This window comes from Theropithecus gelada, chromosome 14 (assembly GCF_003255815.1).
Source record: "Theropithecus gelada isolate Dixy chromosome 14, Tgel_1.0, whole genome shotgun sequence".
NCBI classification, from domain to species: domain Eukaryota; kingdom Metazoa; phylum Chordata; class Mammalia; order Primates; family Cercopithecidae; genus Theropithecus; species Theropithecus gelada.
This window is the reverse complement of record NC_037682.1, coordinates 99,842,178-99,861,969: the sequence shown is the minus strand read 5'-3', so window position 1 is coordinate 99,861,969 and position 19,792 is coordinate 99,842,178. Positions and strand designations below refer to the sequence as shown.

The 19,792-nt window shown below is 38.1% G+C and overlaps 1 protein-coding gene across 2 annotated transcripts in view; it reads left to right on the top strand.

The window, feature by feature from the left end:
• Nucleotides 1–14,025, top strand: part of LOC112607090 (protein NPAT) — a 62,155-nt gene extending 48,130 nt beyond the window's left edge. The window contains exons 14-18 of one of the 2 annotated variants that reach the window (XM_025358153.1): nt 1,021–1,136; nt 1,212–1,320; nt 8,816–8,876; nt 8,961–10,116; nt 12,229–14,025. In XM_025358153.1, the coding sequence (XP_025213938.1) occupies nt 1,021–1,136; nt 1,212–1,320; nt 8,816–8,876; nt 8,961–10,116; nt 12,229–12,306 (1,520 nt within the window). In that variant the 3' untranslated portion in view covers nt 12,307–14,025. The remainder of the gene's footprint in view (nt 1–1,020; nt 1,137–1,211; nt 1,321–8,815; nt 8,877–8,960; nt 10,117–12,228) is intronic. The other variant, XM_025358154.1, reaches the window with a different exon arrangement.
• The last annotated feature ends 5,767 nt before the right edge of the window (nt 14,026–19,792 follow it).

Sequence of the window (19,792 nt, the reverse complement as noted above, 5' to 3'; positions counted from 1 at the left end):
CTCCGGCCTCAGCCTCCCGAGTAGCTGGGACTTACAGGCGCTGCCACCTCGCCCGGCTATTTTTTGTATTTCTTAGTAGAGACGGGGTTTCACCGTGTTAGCCAGGATGGTCTCGATCTCCTGACCTCGGGATCCGCCCATCTCGGCCTCCCAAAGTGCTGGGATTACAGGCTTGAGCCACCGCGCCCGGCCTTGGGTCTGTTTTAAGTGCCATTACAAATTACATAAAGGAGAGGTTGGAATTAGTGGAGAATGTGGGGCTTGAGCTAAAGCTTAAAGAATGAAGGTAGGATTTGGAGTTAAAGCAAGGAGGTTTTTATAACTTACAAAATCTGTAAGGTATAAAGAGAAGCAGTACAAGCATAGATAGACCATAGTGGGTTGCATGAAAATGAGGGGATCAACCTGGCAGTAATGTATTAGGCAAAAGTTTGTTTATGGGACGGGACTAAATTACGGTAGCCACAAACTATGTTGTTGACTTCTAAGGACCATATAGACATTGTAATTTTCCCTCCATAGTTTTGTCCAGTTACGTGCTTACCTTACTTTTGATCAATACCATTGAGATATGTAATAGGTTGGGGTTATGAGCATAGTCCTGGCTATAAATATTCAGTTGGGGTTCTAATTTTCTGGCCTAAGGTTCAGACTTGAAACATTCACCACTCATTTTCTAACTAGTTTCAGTATTTCTAGAGGAATCCAGATATGATTGTAATGTGTCTTGGCTGTAGAGTCTTATGCTTGATCAACGTGGTTCACTGACTGAATAACATAAGACCACCTTAATATTTGGATTGACTTTTTCTTAATTTGTTAGCCTTGCTGTTTTTCCTAAAACTGTTTCAGTTTTGTTTTTTGTTTTGTTTTGTTTTGTTTTTGGAGAGTGGATTGTAAGGAAGAGGGATTGTTGATAGAATTTATCTCAAAGCAGTAATTAATTTGTGCCAAACATTTGTTTGTTTTGTGCCAAAGTATTTGAGAGGAAATCTTATTTTAACAGTAACTGTTTTGTAGGATCTGCCATAATAATTGCCTCTCCAGTCCAGCCTGTACTCCAGGGAATGGTAGGGATGATCCCAGTATCTGTGGTTGGACAGAATGGAAATAACTTTTCCACTCCTCCTCGGCAGGTAAGATTTATGAACTGAAAATGGTGTGGTGATGCTTTTCAAGCTTAGTGTAATTAATGACTTTTTCTCTTCTAGGTTCTTCATATGCCTTTGGCAGCACCTGTATGCAATAGAAGTATCCCTCAATTCCCCGTCCCTCCAAAATCTCAGAAGGCTCAGGGACTAAGAAACAAGCCTTGTATAGGTACCATTTTTAAATTCATTAATGTCAACTTTGTTTGTGTGTTCATTTGTTTGCAGCAACACCTAAATGTTTTCTTTTTGAATACCTAAACCGTTTTACCAACAAGTGATCACCCTACATTTGCTAGTAACAGATGTCATAATGCAGCCAACTGTCTACTGAACAGCTTTGGTTCTGAGAAAATTGTTTCGTTTGTTGAATCTGTTAGGTTTTGCCCAGTAGTCCTTGGTTTATTCTTTGCAGCTTCCCTAAGTTAAGTATAATCCCTATTTTTCCCAACAACTTTCAAGTGTTTAGTGAATGCCTCATATAATTGTTTGAGACTTTAGAGCAGTTCTTCTTGTATTTTAGAGTGCATATGAACTACTTGGGGATTTTGTTAAATGCAGGTACTGAATTAATAGGACTGGTACAGCGCCTGAAATTCCTCGTTTCTAACAGCTTCTAAGCAATGCCAGTGCTACTGGTACTGGACCACACTTGAAGCAAGGCTTTAAAGTTTGCAAATTACCTTCCTGTGTTTCCTGTTTTAGCCATTGTCCCAACCATCTGTTTACTTATTTGAAAAACCTGGTAGTCACTCTTAAAACACATTTTTCCTCTCCTTCTTAGTTCAAGTATTTGTCATTTTTCATCTAAGTTGTATCAATAGTGTCTTGTAGTCTCCCTTTTAGTCTTTGTTGTTTCGGTTCACCTTATGTCTGCTGGCTGAGTGACTTTTTTTTCCCCTAAAATACAAATCTGAATATGTTGCTTCCCTGCCTAAAAATTTTCAGCAACTCCCCTTTGCCCACAGGATAAAATTGAGATTTCTCAGGGTGACATATATGCATACATTTGTCATCTAGTCACTTCGACCTCTCCATTCTCATCTCTTACCACTTCTCAGCATGGACCCTTTGTACAGACTATAGTTGCTGCTCACCTTATACTTGGTGATCTTTCTTGTCCCTCTACCTTTACCAATGCTCTCTCTTCTACCTAGAATTCCCCCTTCTTACCCAGCTCTTACCCTCAATCTGGTTCTTATTTATCCTTCAAACTTAACTTAAATGTGACTTTATCCTAAGAAGCGTTTTTAACCAGCGGTGGCTAAGGTGGATATTCCAGTTTTATTTTTTTCTTTAATTCTTATTGATACCTATACTATAGCACCTAACACATTACATTGTATTTCTTCTCAGTAGTGTGTCTCAAATGCGCTCATTATACAGAGAACTCACTAAATGCTATCATCAAATCAGCCTTTCCTTAAGCTAAACAGTATACATCTATTGATGTAGGCTTAAGTTGCATTTTGACTTATTGAGGCACCCTCTTAGACTTATGTCATGTTATAGCTACTCTATATGATCTCTATGTTCTTTCCCATAACTAGTTCATTCCTTTTAATGGCCATTTGATAGCTATCACATAAATGTATTTTATGTATCTCCTATCAGTGGACTTTTCAGATGTTTTCAAGGTTTTTGATCTGACATGCAATGATAGGAGGAACACCTTTGTAAATGCCTCTGTGTGAACCCATGTGAGAGTTTCTTTGGGGGCTTATTCCCAGAAATATTTGGATACACTGGATATTCATAGAGAAGAAAGTTTATACTTCTACCATTATTTTCCCTGCTTCCCTCACAACACTACCAATATTTGATACCATGTGATATTTTTAACTTTTGCCACTTGATGGATGTAAAATGGTAGTATCTCATATCATTCTTTTGCTCTATTCTCATTACTAATAAAATTTGGAATCCTCTCTTATAACTATAAATAATATTTTCCCTTCTGTGAATTGCTTATTCATATCCTTTTCCTACTTCTCTATTAAATTTCCTGTCGAGGTGTTATACTTTTATTAGTAACATATCACAGATGTCTTCACAGTCTGACACTTGTTTTTATCCCTTACAAAGTTAATACCAGAAAAAAACATTGGTGAAGTTAAGCATCCACTTATGATAAAAGCTTTTAAAGGCTATCTATAGTAAACATCATGGGTTCCCTTTAAAGCTGTGACTAACACAAGGATACTGATTCCCATCCTGTATGTAATAGGCCAGTGTTTCCAACACCAGTAAATTAATTATTAAGTAATCAATCTTTTCCCCCAGACATCTGATTATACTTCCACCATAAACAAGGTCCCATACATATGTGGTTCCAGACAGTACAGTAAGAAAATGGAACTGGGCCTTGTGGCTTATCCCCATAATCCCGCACCTTGGAAGGCCGAGGCAGGAGGATTGCTTGAGTCTAGGAGTTGGAGACCAGCCTGGGCAATATAGTGAGACCATGTCTCTAGAAAATAATTTTTTTAAAAGTAGCCAGCTGTGGTGCCAGATAGTAGTCCCAACTATTCGGGAGGGTGAGGCAGAAGGATTGCTTAAGTCCAGGAGGTTGAGGCTCTAAATGAGCCATGATCGTGCCACTACACTCCAGTCTGGGCAACAGTGAGACCCTGTCTCAGAAAAGAAAAGAGATAGGTGTAAAGATTTGAAGAGAGGGAATTAAACTGTTATGGAAAATGAAGTGATTTTTATACAATAAAGCCACAGGGAGTTAATAGAAAAATTAATAGAACTAATAATTCAGTAAGGTTGCCAGGTATGATTAATTTATTAAAATTGTGTTTTTAGTTGCCAGCAATAAACACCTATTAAATGTAATAGAAAATAAGATACTGTTTATAATGACCACAAAAATGATAAAGTATAAAGGAAGTAACCTAACCAAAAATGTTAGAAATGGGGAATATTTGAAATTTTTCATAAAGGATATGTACATAGAAGAGAACCATGTTCATAGGTTTGAAAATTTAACAGTGTAAAGATTGCAGTTCTTCCAAGTTGAATCAGAAATTCAATATAATTTTCCTTTAAAATCCCAGTAGAATATTTTGGGAGGTGGGAAAAACTATAAAATCTATGAGAAAGAATAAAAGTCCATGACTAGCCAAGATAGAAGAGCAGAGGACAGACTCATTCTACCAAATAATAAAATGTTGCAAAGCCACAGTAATTAAAAGAAAAAGACAAATGAAACAAGATAATTTAGAAAGAGACCTTGTACATGGTAATGTTAACATCAGAAGTCAGAGCAAGATGGATGGTATAATACATGAAATGTATTGATCATTAAATATATAATATATAGAGAAGAAAGTAGATCCCTTCCTCATACAAAGATGAAGTCCAAGATGATTATAAAGACCTAAAAGTAAAAAGTCAAACAATTAAATGATAGAAGAATGTATGAGAGAATATTTTTATGACATTGGGATGAAGGATTTCTTTCTTTTTTTTTTTTTTTTTTTCTTGAGATGGGAGTCTTGCTCTGTCACCCAGGCTAGAATGCAGTGGCATGATCTTGGCTCACTGCTACCTTCGCCTCCCAGGTTCAAGCGATTCTCCTGTCTCAGCCTCCCGAGTAGCTGGGATTACAGGCGCATGCCACTACACTCAGCTAATTTTTGTATCTTCAGTAGAGATGGAAAGGTTTCACTATCTTGGCCAGGCTGGTCTTGAACTCCTGACCTCTTGATCCCCCCACCTTGGCCTCCCAAAGTGCTGGGATTACAGGCATGAGCCACTGCTCCTGGCCTGGGATTTCTTTTTTTAAAATGAGAAGACTTCAGGCACAATGGCGCACTCCTGTTAATTCCAGCACTTTGAGAGGCCAAGACAGGTGGATCACTTAAGTCCAGGAGTTTGAGACCAGCCTGTGCAACAAAATGAGACTCTGTCTTTACAGAAATTTTTTTTTTTTTTTAATTAGCCAGGTGTGGACCGGGCGCGGTGGCTCACGCCTGTAATCCCAGCACTTTGGGAGGCCGAGGCAGGCGGATCACGAGGTCAGGAGATAGAGACCATCCTGGCTGACACGGTGAAACCACATCTCTACTAAAAATACAAAAAATTAGCTGGGCATGGTGGTGGGCGCCTGTAGTCCCAGCTACTCAGGAGGCTGAGGCAGGAGAGTGGCGTGAACCCAGGAGGCAGAGCTTGCAGTGAGCTGAGATCGTGCCACTGCACTCCAGCCTGGGTGACAGAGTGAGACTGCACCTCAAAAGAAAAAAATTAGCCAGGTGTGGTGGCGTGAACTTGTAGTCTCAGCTACTTGAGACGCTGAGGTTGGAGGATCACTTGAGCCCAGGAATTTGAGAGTGCAGTGAGCTGTCCTCATGCCACTGCACTCCAGCCTAGGCAATAGAGCAAGACCCTGTCACAACAACAACTAATATATATATATAAATATGTGCGTGTGTATATTAATAGAAGAAAAGAAAAGAAACTGGGTGCGGTGGCATGTATCTGCAGTCCTAGCCATTGAGAGGCTGAGGCAGGAGGATCGTGAGCCCAGGAGTTTGAGACCAGCCTGGGCAACACATAGTGAGACCCGTCTCAAATAAAATTTTAAAATGAGAAATACATAACTTATAAATGGAAAAAATTGATAGAGTGAACTACTCCAGAATTTAAAGTTTCTGTTTAACAAAAGACACCATACACAAAATAACAGCAGATTTTTACTCAGAACCTTGATGACTATGCTACCTGGTTCTCAGACTTTTCTCCCTACATTTTTTCATCATCATGAATGACAAAATGCCCATGTTGTAAATCTACTCACCACCCTAACCCTCAGAGGTTTTTTATCCTTTCCGCTCCTTATTTACTTTATTATTTATTTATTTTTGAGGTGGAGTCTTGCTCTTGTCGCCCAGGCTGGAATGCAGTGGCACAATCTCGGCTCACTGCAACCTCCACCTCCTGGGTTCAAGCAGTTCTTCTGCCTCAGCCTCCTGAGTAGCTGGGGCTACTGGCACTCACCACCATGCCCAACTAGTTTTTGTATTTTTAGTAGAGATGGGGTTTCTCCATGTTGGCCAGGCTGGTCTCGAACTCCTGACCTCAGGTGATCTGCCTGCCTCCGCCTCCCAAAGTGCTGGGATTACAGGCATGAGCCACTGCGCCCAGCCCGTGCCTTTCCACTCCTAAGACTTATTTTTGCTTCAACCAACCTCTCCCATAGCCACATCTTGAATTTTTCACCTTTTTATTAGACTTACAAGATTTTTAAAGGCCAGTGATGTGTCTCAAAACACATTCGTTTCCATATACCCATTGAATTCCTCTTCAACCAGTGATAGCTTTTCTTACTTAAATCTTCACCTTTCACCTGAGCTTGTATCTTCTTTCTGGATTCACTTCCTTTGCAAAACAGCCTAGAGCCCAGAAGCCACCACATCAGCCACTTTTGCCAGTACTTTTAATAACCTGCATATACACATTCTTCTACATATGCACTGGCTACTCTACAGCCCTTGATCTGTCCAGCCAACCATCTCAGCTTTTATACCTGGGCTTCCTAGTATTGCCTTAGAAGTGCTAACATTCCCTACCACTTAAAAATGCATTTCTCACACACCTTCCACTTAGCAATCAATTTAAATGTCTGCCTGTCTGCTTTCTCTTCTGTTCCTCCTTCAAACTATTCCAGTCTTGCACAGCACATCTCAAATCTAGTCCTGCTCCTCCTCGCTCTTAGCTCCTGGTTTTATTTTCCATCTTAACCAATATTAAACTTCACTTTCTGATCATCAGTTTCATTCAGTACATACCTATTCTGCTTCCAAAATCATCCTTTCTTAAATAACTGTCTTTCATTCTTTCTAAGGTTAATGCAGTCTACATGTGCTCCAGATTCTTCTATATATCTTTCATCTTTTCCTGTTTGGCTTCTCTCCCTAGCTATAAACATAGGTTTGTCCCACCTGCTGACCTTTTATCTTAATCTCTTAACCTCTCAATCTTCCATTTCTTCATTCAAATTATTGTCTTTTCTCATGTATTTACTGAAACTGTCTACACAAAGGTCACCAGTAGCCTCCTAATATTGCATTATGCATTGAAACTTTTCCATTCTTACCTTACTTTGCTTTCCCTATACTGTTGATACTGCAGTGGCTTCTGGAGCCATAACTAAACTATTCTCCTCCCTTGCTAATTTTGTGTAACTCAGGGCCTTCAAACTCTACATATTTCTCACCTGTCTTCCTCAAAGACTTCTGCTTAGTGTTTTTCCCCTTGGTTAATGTCACAATTTATTTTTTTCCTTTACTTTTTGTAATGCAAATGCCCATTATTGTCTCTCAGACCCTCATCATCTCTTACCTGAAATGTAACCATCTACACAGAGTTTCTATTTCCAGTTTTCTGTCTTCTCAATTCCATCTTCCACATTATTGCCAGATTGATCTTCCAAAAACATAAACCTATTCATGCATCTTCACTATTTAACACTCTTAAAGGGGCCGGGCATGGTGGCTCACTCCTGTAATCCCAGCACTTTGGGAAGCCGAAGAGGGTAGATCACCTGAGGTCAGGAGTTTGAGACTAGCCTGGCCTACATAGTGAAACCCCTTCTCTACTAAAAATACAAAAATTAGCCAGGCGTGGCAGTGTGCACCTGTAATCCCAGCTACTCGTGAGACTGAGGCACTAGAATTGCTTGAACCCAGGAGGTGGAGGTTGCAGTGAGCCAAGATCATGCCATTGCACTCCAGCCTGGGCAACAAGAGAGACTCTGTTTCAAAAATAAATAAATACATAAATAAATAAATCTCTTAAAGGATTGCCTCTGAAACCTTTTGCATAATACATAAGGTTCTTCATAATCTCATCTTTGCTCTTCTTTTTAGTTTTGATATCTTGCTGCTCTCACACATAAACGCTGAAGCTTGTGGAAATTAAAATATGGCTATTGAAACTCCAGTGCATGTGCTCTGAGTGACATAGGCTTGTAAACATGATAGGTACTTGGACAGAATTTTAAAACAGATATAATCTGTTGTTTTCTTTAAGTGACTACCTGGATGTAAGTAGTACGTTATATGCTATATTGAGCATTGTAATTTGTAGATCCAAAGACTGGATTTATAATATTTGCCTGAACCAGGCGTGGTGGTTCACGCTTATAATCCAGCCATTTGGGAGGCCCAGATGAGCAGATCACTTGAGGCCAGGAGTTTGAAACTAGTCTGGCCAACATGGCAAAACTCCATCTCTACTAAAAACACAAAAAATTAACTGGGCGTGGTGGTGGACGCCTATAATCCCGGCTACTTGGGAGGCGGAGGCAGGAGAATCACTTGAACCCGGGAGGCAGAGGTTGCAGTGAGCTGAGATCGTGCCACTGCACTCCAGTCTGGGTGACAGAGCATGACTCTGTCTCAAAAAAAAAAAAAACAGACAGACAAACATAATGTTTGCCTGAAGTTGACGCATGTCATTTCTTCCATATCTGGATTTCCTCTGTAGCAGTGGGGAAATAGCCATCTTGTACTTATTTCGAAACTACTTTTTAAAAGCTACTTTGTCAACATGTTCTATTTGCACGTTAGCTGTCATTTATTATATGTGATAATTGTCATCTGTTCCATCCTCTTTCAGAGGAGTGTATTCTTTTTCTCAGGAATGTTCATTTATAATTTCAGGAAAACAAGTAAATAATTCGGTGGCTTCGTCAGGTCATTCAGTTGGATGTCATGCCCAAAGGTGAGTATAAAGTAGTTTCTATCATAGATTATTTGAATGCTCAGATTTAAAACATAAAGGATTTCTTTATGCTGCTAGAAATAGTTTTGTTTTGTTTTGTTTTAGAACTGAAGTTTCTGACAAGACTATTGCCACAGATCTTGGGAAGAAATCAGAAGAAACCACAGTTCCCTTCCCAGAAGAGAGTATAGTTCCAGCTGCTAAACCATGCCACAGACGTGTACTCTGTTTTGATAGCACTGCTGCTCCCGTGGCAAATACACAGGGGCCAAATCATAAGATGGTGTCCCAAAACAAAGAAAGGAATGCAGTCTCTTTTCCTAATCTTGACTCACCCAATGTATCCTCCACCTTAAAACCCCCTTCTAATAATGCTATCAAAAGAGAGAAAGAGAAGCCTCCTCTGCCTAAGATTTTATCTAAATCGGAAAGTGCCATTAGCCGGCATACCACCATAAGAGAAACTCAATCAGAAAAGAAGGTTTCACCAACAGAAATTGTGCTTGAATCTTTCCATAAAGCAACAGCTAATAAGGAGAATGAATTATGCAGCGATGTAGAAAGGCAGAAAAATCCAGAAAATTCGAAACTATCTATTGGGCAGCAAAATGGGGGTTTGCGAAGTGAGAAATCTATAGCTTCACTGCAAGAAATGACCAAAAAACAAGGCACATCTTCAAACAATAAAAATGTCCTTTCAGTAGGTACAGCTGTGAAGGATCTAAAACAAGAACAAACTAAATCCACCAGTTCTTTGATTACCACAGAAATGTTACAGGATATACAGAGGCACAGCTCAGTAAGTAGGCTTGCTGAGAGTAGTGATTTACCTGTACCCCGGACACCTGGCTCAGGGGCAGGGGAAAAACATAAAGAAGAACCTATAGATATTATCAAGGCCCCCTCTAGTAGGCGTTTCAGTGAAGACAGTAGCACATCAAAAGTAATGGTCCCTCCTGTCACCCCAGACCTGCCTGCCTGCAGCCCTGCCAGTGAAACAGGCAGTGAAAACAGTGTAAATATGGCTGCCCACACATTAATGATTCTCTCCAGGGCAGCCATTTCTAGGACTACTTCAGCAACTCCTCTGAAAGATAACACACAACAGTTTAGAGCATCTTCAAGGAGCACCACAAAAAAGCGGAAAATTGAGGAATTAGATGAACGTGAGCGAAACTCTCGTACTTCTAGTAAAAATCTTACAAATTCATCAGTACCAGTGAAAAAGAAGAAAATTAAGGCAAGTTTAAAAGTTTTAATTTCCAAACCACACTTTTTTTCCCCTTTAATAATTAGAGAATTCAGCAGTTCTTGCTACAACTTAATTGAATGTTATGGCTAAGACAGCTTTTAGATTTCATTGACAAAGTACATTGTCCAGCAGTGTTAATGTGGTATGCGCAGGGTGTCCAGGTTAAACAGCATTTTCAGAACAACTGCTGAGGCATTTGTTTATAAACATCTTTCCAGGGGAAAAAAAATATAGTTTTTGTTTCTTGGTAGAACTCAAGTTTTTTCAGGAGCATGACATAGTCATGAAAGATTGGGAAACACTATTAAACACTTGTGTGGAATTACCAAGTAATAAAGGACTTTGTTCTTAGATCTTCAGTTTTTCCCCCCCCCCCCCCCCCCCCCCACATCTTGTAATCTCTTCTATAGGCCCTTAAAAATGTTAGCATATGGCTGGGCGTGGTGGCTCATGCCTGTAATCCCAGCACTTTGGGAGGCCGAGGCAGGCGGATCACAAGGTCAGGAGATTGAGACCATCCTGGCTAACACGGTGAAACCCTGTCTCTATTAAAAATACAAAAAATTAGCCAGGCATGGTGGCAGGCGCCTGTAGTCCCAGCTAATCCGGAGGCTGAGGCAGGAGAATGGCGTGAACCTGGGAGGCAGAGCTTGCAGTGAGCCAAGTTCGCGCCACTGTGCTCCAGCCTGGGTGACAGAGCGAGACTCCTCAAAAAAAAGAAAAAAATTAGAGCACTGGAAAAATTAAATTTACCTATGTTTTTCTTTTTTTTTATTTTGAGACAGGGTTTCACTCCCGTCACCCAGGCTGGAGTGCAATGGTGTGATCTCAGCTCACTGCAGCCTCCACCTCCCAGGCTCAAGCGATTCTCCTACCTCAGCCTCCCAAGTAGCTGGGGCCATAGGCATGTGCCACTGTGCCTGGCTAATACTTTTTCCCTTTTTTTTTTTTTTTTTTTTTTTTTTTTGAGATGGAGTCTTGCGCTATTACCCACTGGAGTACAGTGGCACGATCTCGCCTCACTGCAACTTCCGCCTGAGTTCAAGCAATTCCCTGCCTCAGCCCCCGGAGTAGCTGGGATTACAGGTGTCTGCCACCACACCAGGCTAATTTTTGTATTTTTAGTAGAGATGGGGTTTCACCATGTTGACCAGGCTGGTCTTGAACTCCTGACCTTGTGATCCACCCGCCTTGGCCTTTCAGGGTGCTGGGATTCAGGCGTAAGCCACCTCGCCTGGACATTTTTTCTATTCTTTTAATTTTTTTTATAGAGACAGGGTTTTGCCATGTTGCCCAGGCTGGTCTTGAAGTCCTGAGCTCAGGTGATCTGCATGCCTTGGTCTCCCAAAGTGCTGGGATTACAGGCATGAGCCATTGCACCTGGCCTTACATATGTTTCTTCTTTAAGCATGGTTGTCTCTAGGAAGGCAATGCAGGGATAGCATTGATAAATGAAATCCATTTATTTTCAATTTGGTTAGCTATTTATTAAGTGAATTGAATAGAAAGTGTTTAAAATATCATAGAGGAAGTATGGTATCAGGGAAATAATTTAGGCTTTGTTGCCCTACAAGTCTGGATTTGAATCCTGCATCTACTGTTTTTTGGTCCTGTGATCATGATTAAGTCTGTAGCCTCTCTGAGTTTCAGCCTCATCACTTGACATGATATTACCAGATTATCTTAGGCTGTGAAGTCTAAATGTAGTATATACATAAAGTATCTGATGTATATTAAGTTTTGGAACTGACAAGTAGTACCTGTTACTCGAAACATCTATTAGTAAAGCTTTCTTAGCAGTAATAACCACCTAACATAGAAAGCATGTTCTATCTTGTCTCATTCAACATTCAGATACTCTGGATTTGTATAATGTCTTTTGCCATAAACTAACATTCAGGTGCTATAGAAGTATATTTAATTAACTTTGGGTTTATAAAACTTGTCTCTACTTCTCTATAGAAGTAAAATTCTACTGGACTAAAAAAGTTTGACAGTTTCAGTAGTATGTGAAAGAACCCAATACAATGTTTTAGGTGACTTACTAAGAAAGCATTTTGGCCTTGTTTGAGTTTATTTTTTCTTTCTCTTTTTCAACAGAAAAAGAAGCTTCCCAGTTCATTTCCAGCAGGAATGGATGTAGACAAATTTTTATTATCATTGCATTATGATGAGTAAACATTCTGGGCACATAAGAACAGTAGGTGTTCAAAGCTCGTATCCCTTAAACTGAGTGTAGGGAATGGGATATTGACAGAATTTGAAAGCGTGACCTGCACTTTGATTGTACTGAAATTTCACTTTATATCTAAATCATGCTGTTTCTAAAACAGCTTCCTAGTTTGTAAATAGACTTACTTGGTTTATTTTTATTTTGGGAAAAACATTTGCAGAAATGTAAGTAAAGCCAATCTGCAAAACTGTATAGCTTTGACAATTCCATATTGTAATGTAAATACTGTGTAAATCTTGTTGAAATAGAGGTTAAATCAACCTAATGTGTTTTTTGACTTCTTATCATCCCTAATTCTAAAACTTATCTGCAATAGTTTCTCACTTAGTTTGGAGGAAAATGATGCTTACTCTTACAAATTACCATCAGTAACTATTCAACAAGACATTTAAATACACAACCACTAAGTACTACAAAATGATAACCACCTCAACTGATAGCAGAATATCTAATTAGAAATCAATAGTTTGATGAGTTTTTTCCTAGAGTGAATACTACCCCTTTCTTATAATTGCTGTAAGTATTATATTTCTGGAATTTTACACTTTACCTATTTCTTCTGATCCCTCTGTTCTCTGTTTTAAAGAGAGAATTTTGTAAACCATTTATTGAATGTTCTGATGTTTCATTTATAACTTTTAAGATTTTTACAGGACTTTAAGTGGTTAGACTATTGAGCCATAAAAAGTTTGGTTTGTAGTAGAGATTTCTCGGTATGTACTTTTCCCCTAAATGCTGGGGATTTAAAGAATTGCACTAATTCATAGAACTCTTTACATTGTAGTGACCAATGCACATATAATTTAAATCTTGTATTCTATGTGAAAGTTTATGTGGAGGATTATCTTCTGGTGTTGTGTCCATCATAAGATGTAAAAAGAGAAATCATAGTTTTATATTTTAGTTTCTCCTACAATGGGGTATGTTAAATAACTATATCTATACTTAGATACAGTGTATTGTCTGTGTCCCTTAAAGTGTTACAAAGAGTTTCTCTCAAAAGGTCCTTAAGGAGAGTGAGAGATGAGAGAGGTGCCTTCTCTGTATTAGACTCACACACATCAGTCAAGTTGACGAATTGGTTTAAACTTTTAAATGAGAACAGAAATTATAATTAGTACCTGACCAATTGTGCCTAGATATTAAAGTATGTTCTCTTTAGTACTTTCCGTTCAATTAAATGTCAGTATATTAGAGATTTTTTTCTACAGGTATATATTTTGTTAAAGAGTCACTTTCCTCAACCATTTTTTTGTACTGGGCCTTAAAAAAAATCCATCCAACCTTAACACAACATTTCTCAGTGTAGAAATCATGTCTTCTTAATTGCTGAACCTTACTGCAAAAACTTGTAATGTAAGAAATTTTTTGATGTGGCAGTGGTCTATTCCCGAGGAACTAAATATCGTATAGTTAATGTTTATTTAACTCAACTTGAGATTGTACTACAGTTAGGTTTGAATAAATATTTTCATTAACTTCAAAAGTTTGAATTACTTTACATTGGCAGTCTTGTTTAGAAACTGATTAAATTCCTTTGCAAGTCAATTCTTCCTCTTTTTTGGGAGTTTGTACAATGCTGAAAATCACATTTTCTTATTCAGTTCATACTTGGGTATGCTAAGTACTGAAAATTCATATGCAAATAAAATAAGTTGAGTTTCTTCAAGATTCATAATTAACTAACCAGGAACCGCTAAATAAAGTCAAAAGATAACTTGCATTTGGAGCTTTTATGTTCAAAGGCAAGATCATATCCCCATTTTACCTTAAAAGTCCACAGGTCCTGGACTTCATTATACTATTGTACCCGGTAACCTATTTGAATACTTAAATGCCCAGTGGCTGCATTTCAGGGTTGATGTATACTACAACAATCCATAGCTGTTTTTATAATTACATATAAGGATCCAGTCTGTTGTTTGGATATTACTTAGAGGTTAATGCAGTCAGTGTATGCCAAATCTGAGAAGTGTTGTTAAGTAAAATCTTGTTACAGATTTAGCCCTGGATATTATTAGAACTATAGTGTGTTGAAATTGCACATGAGAAAAGCATCCATCAGCATTCGTGCAAAGGCTACATGTCATGACTATTAGGAGTAATTTCAAAAGTATATTACTATATATTCTGCATTCATCCTTTCTCTGGTCATCTTTCAGGCTCAGGCCCAGCTTTCTGAAATTACATAAGTTTTGACTTTATTATTATTTATTTTGCTGCTTCCTTTAAACAATGGACTCATTGTGTAGTTTTTTTCTTTTTATAAATGTTATCATTTTGTCATACTTTTGTCTTTTTTCGTAAATTTGTATCTACATTGTTGAATTCATGATACATATAGTTTCCTAATGCTTTTTGTTTTTTTGAGAGAGGGCCTCACTCTGTTGCCCAGGCTGAAGTACAGTGGCAAAATCATGGCTCACTGCAGCCTCGACCTCCCAGGCTCAAGTGATCCTCCTACCTCAGCCTCCCGAGTAGCTGGGACTACAAGCATATTCCATCGTACCCAGTATTTTTGTTTTTTGTTTTTTTGTCTTTCGGAGAGATGGTGTCTCACTATGTTGCCCAGGCTAATCTCAAACTCTTGGACTCAAGCAGCCCTCCTGTCTCAGCCTCCCAAGTGTTGGAATTACAGGCATGTGAGCCACCTCATCCAGCTGCTACTTTTACTTCCAATAATATAAAGCTTTTTCCTTTTTTCAGCTATTACAAACAAAAACAGCAGTGAGCATTTTTGTAAATAAACATTTGTTTATGTTAACTATTTCCTTAGAAATTTTAGAGAGTAGAATTACCAAATCAAGAAGTTAGTGTACCTTTTTTTAAGGATCTCAGTATATTTTGCCATATGCTGCTATTAAACTTGCATCAATTTACATTTCTACCAGCAAATTGTCATTTTTTTGCATAGCATATGCTTATCCATTTCCAGAGGCATATTCAACTGTATCATCACCTGTTTCTAGGTTTGTATTTCCTGATTTGGTAAAATTAGGAGTTAGCTCCTAATCTATTTGTTACTTGTTTTGGTACCTGATAGGAAAAAAGGTCAATGTACATTTTTTCCCTAAATATTTAACTGCTTGGTAATTTGTTCACTTGACAATTTAACCACTGCACAGTTTGTTCAGATAAGCTTTCCTTTCCCCTGCTCATTTATTTAAGATGTCTGTCTTATCCTACACTGATTAACAATCTCTTATTCACAATTCTAAAACCCAAAAGGTTCTGGCAACCAGTTTTTTTCCCCTAGATTTAACATCAGAACTCATTCTGTGGCAAACCTGACCTGAAATGACACGAGGCCACTTAACAGTCTTTATCTCATTTATAGTAATGTTGATTAGTCTGCTGTTCCAGACTCAACTGGGGGGGCATATGGTACATACATTTAGTTTTTAGAAATCCAGAATATTCTGGTTTATGAACCCCAGCTAACCCCAAAGGTGTATGATCAAAGATTTTGGACTTGTATTAAATGTATACACACATATACACACTATATGGTATGTGTATAGTCTATTCTGTGCCACTGATTAAATCATAACTTTTGTGTCCACTGTTACTGTTTTTGTTTTTTCAAGTACTCACCCTTTTATGCTTCCTGATGAACTTTAGAATTACTTGTATTATTTCAAATTAAATTTCTATTGGAATATTTGAACTACATTAATGTCATAAGCTAATTCATAAAGAAGCAAAGGGTAAAGATCATATGGTATGTATCAAAGTGTTATACAGTTACCCCATCAGAAATATCTTGCTAAACTGGGTGTTTTTGTTTGTTACTATTTTTAGAAAGCTCTTCTTTTCATAGTTTTAACTGGTTATTGCTGTTATGTAGGGATGGTCCTGCTTTATTAATATAAAATTTTTATGGAGACATATAAAGAGAAAAGTGCACCACTATAAATTCATGCCCTTCAGTGAATTTTCTTTAAGTAAATACATCCACATAATCACTATGAACATTACCAGTACCCTAGAATAGTCATTATTGTGACTTCTAGCACCAGAGATTAATTTAGCTTTGTTTTCCTTAACGATATCAATGGATACATGGAATATATAATCTGTGAGAAACACTCATGTTTTGTATAATTCAGTTCAGTCATCCTCAATGCTGTGTATATATTCATTGTATTACGGTTAATCTATTTTATAGATGGAAAAAGTTTATTATGAACAGACTGCTGTGAATGTTCTTGCACATTTTTTTGTGAATGCATTACACTTCTCAGTTGGATAGATACTTAGGAATAGGGTTGCTGGAACACAGCTGCATATATTCAGACATTCAGATTTTTTCATTTTCCATAATGGTTATAACAATTTATGCTGTACTCACAGTATAGTAAGTTCTCGATACTCCGTGTTATTTCCAATGTTAGATATTTTCATTTTAGCGGTGTGTATTGGTATGTGTTGTAGTTTTAATTTGGTGTTGGTTTTTTGGGGTTTTATTTTTTTTTAATGAAGTTGAACACCTTTTCAAATACTATTTGGGCATCTTTTGTGGACAGTACAGGGTTTTTGCTCATTTTAGTATTGGGTTGTCTGCCTTTTTCTTACTGATTTTTAGTTGTTATTTCTGTATTCTGGGTACAGGTCCTTTTTCGGATGGATATTAGGTATCTGAGTATTTTCCCTTGTTATTCTTCTAAAAGCTTTATGGTTCAACCTATTTCATTTTGATTTGACCGTCTATCTGGAATTGATTTTCCACATTGATGTACAATTAACCCACACTATTTATTACCAAAGATTGTCCTTTCCCAACTACATTGCACACTTTTCTCATAAGCTGGGAAATGTGTAGGTTTGTTTCTGGACTGTATTCTGTTCCATTGGTCTGCTTTAAGATGTGCTAATAACACACTGTCTTAATTACTGTAGGAAATCTTTTTTTTTTTTTTTTTGAGACACAGTGTCACTCTGTCGCCCAGGCTGGAGGGCATCGGTGTGATCTCTGGTGACTGTAACCTCCACCTCCCAGGTTCAAGCAATTCTCCTTCCTGAGCCTCCCGAGTAGCTGGGATTACAGTTGTGCTCCACCACACTCAGTTAATTTTTGTATTTTTAGTAGAGACAGGGTTTCACCATGTTGTCCAGGCTGGTCTTGAACTCCTGACCTCAGGTGATCCACCCACCTCAGCCTCCCCAGGTGCTGGGATTACAGGCGTGAGCCACCATGCCAGGCCCAAAATCTTTTATATTTTAATTGCTATTTATTTTCTATACTGAGTGAAGTCTGTTAGTACTAATGGATTTATCAGTGCTACTTTTTAATTTACAAAGTATTATCTAAATAATTATTTTCCAATTTTATTTATTTTTACTACACTGATATTTGCACTTCCAGTGCAACTAATAATGATCAAAGTCTGCTTCATGGTCTTGTTCCTCATTTTAATGGCAATGTTAAGTATGTTTGCTTTTGTTAAGTATGTTTGCTTTTGTTAAGTATGTTTGCTTTTGTTTGTAGAATTTTACGTCAGAAGTACCTGTTCAACTTAATTGCCATGTTTAAGCATCAATTAAAATATTTTCATTGAACTCATGAATTTATTTTTATATTAGTGATTATTGTAAGTAAATTTGTTTTGTGAACATTTTATTTAAATGTTTTTGGTTTTTGTTTTTGAGAAAAGGTCTTGCTATATTGCCCGGCTAGAGTGCAGTGGCTGTTCATGGGCGCAGTCATAGCCCACTATAGCCTTGAACTACTGGGCTCAAAGGATCCTCCTGCCTCAACTTCCTGAGTAGCTGGGACCTACAGGTGCACACCAACACACCCAGTGAAAAGTTTACTTTTAATGAGATTGGTTTCAAACTTATGCCAGTTTTTAAAATGAATTTTAAACCTTTCCTTCTTTTTCTAGTTTATTTGAATATTGGGGATAATAAATAGTACCAGTGCTAAAATATGAAGTTTAAATTTTACATATATGTAAAAACACTTAGATTAATGCCTGGAACATAATAAGCACTTTAAGAACTAGTTGCTATTATAGCTGATGCTGTTTTTTATTTCTTTTTTCTGCAACAGTTTATTTAGAATGGGAAATAACTGTTCCTTGAGACTAAATCACTACTAAATTATCTAGGCCTGGAGGCTTTTGCCTAAACAGTTTTCCATTTTTTTTTTTCCTCCTAAATTTCTTCCTGGCTGATTTATTATCTATTGAGGCTTTGAGCTTTTTTTTCCTGAGTCAAATATCACATTTTTTTCTAAATTTTGCTTTTGTTCTCTTTTAAATTAGATGCGATTTTTTTTTTTTCTGTCAAAAACACTTCTTAGATTCAACAGTTATATAGGAGTCTACTTTATTCTTTGTGCTTCCTACTTTCTCAGGGTCCTTTTTGCATGTTTATTTAACTTAAATTGAATAAACAGTTATCTGATTTTTTTTTTCCCCCCTTAACCCATGTAAGCATTTAAGGCTATGAATTTGCCTCTGATTTCAGCTTTCAGCAAAATTTGGAAGATGGGGTAAGTACTTTAATATTCATACATAATTATTTGTTAATAATGTAATAAATGATACCAGGCTCTTTTTTGCCTAAAATTTTTTTTATTGTGGTCAGGGTAAGTTGCAGGTTTTATAAATGTTGCATGGGTGCTTAGAAACAGGTATTCTTGGCTGAGCATGGTGGCTCACACCTGTAATCCCAGCACTTTGGGAGGCCAAGGCAAGCAGATCACTTGAACCCAGGAGTTCAAGACCAGCCTAGGCAACATGATGAAACCCCATCTCTACAAAAAATTAGCTGGGCGTGGTAGTGCGCACCTGTGGTCCTAGCTACCAGGGAGGCTGAGGTGGGTGTATCACATGATCCCAGGAAGTCAAGGCTGCAGTGAGATGAGACCATGCCACTGCACTACAACCTGGGCAACAGAGCGAGACCCAATCTCAAAAAAAAAGTTTTGAAAAAGAGAAATAGGTATTGTTTATAAAGGTAAAATTTGATATTTATTCAGTCTTATACTATTTGAATCCTGTCTTTCATACTTTTTTCACAAATGTTTAATCCATGAAACATTATTATCTTGATCATAGCTTTGGCTTTGTTTTCTGCATGGTCTATAGCCATCATAAAAAGTAGTTCTTGGCCGGGCGCGGTGGCTCAAGCCTGTAATCCCAGCACTTTGGGAGGCCGAGACGGGCGGATCACGAGGTCAGGAGATCGAGACCATCCTGGCGAACACGGTGAAACCCCGTCTCTACTAAAAAATACAAAAAACTAGCCGGGCGAGGCGGCGGGCGCCTGTAGTCCCAGCTACTCGGGAGGCTGAGGCAGGAGAATGGCGTAAACCCGGGGGGCGGAGCTTGCAGTGAGCTGAGATCCGGCCACTGCACTCCAGCCCGGGCGACAGAGCCAGACTCCGTCTCAAAAAAAAAAAAAAAAAAAAAAAAAAAAAAAAAA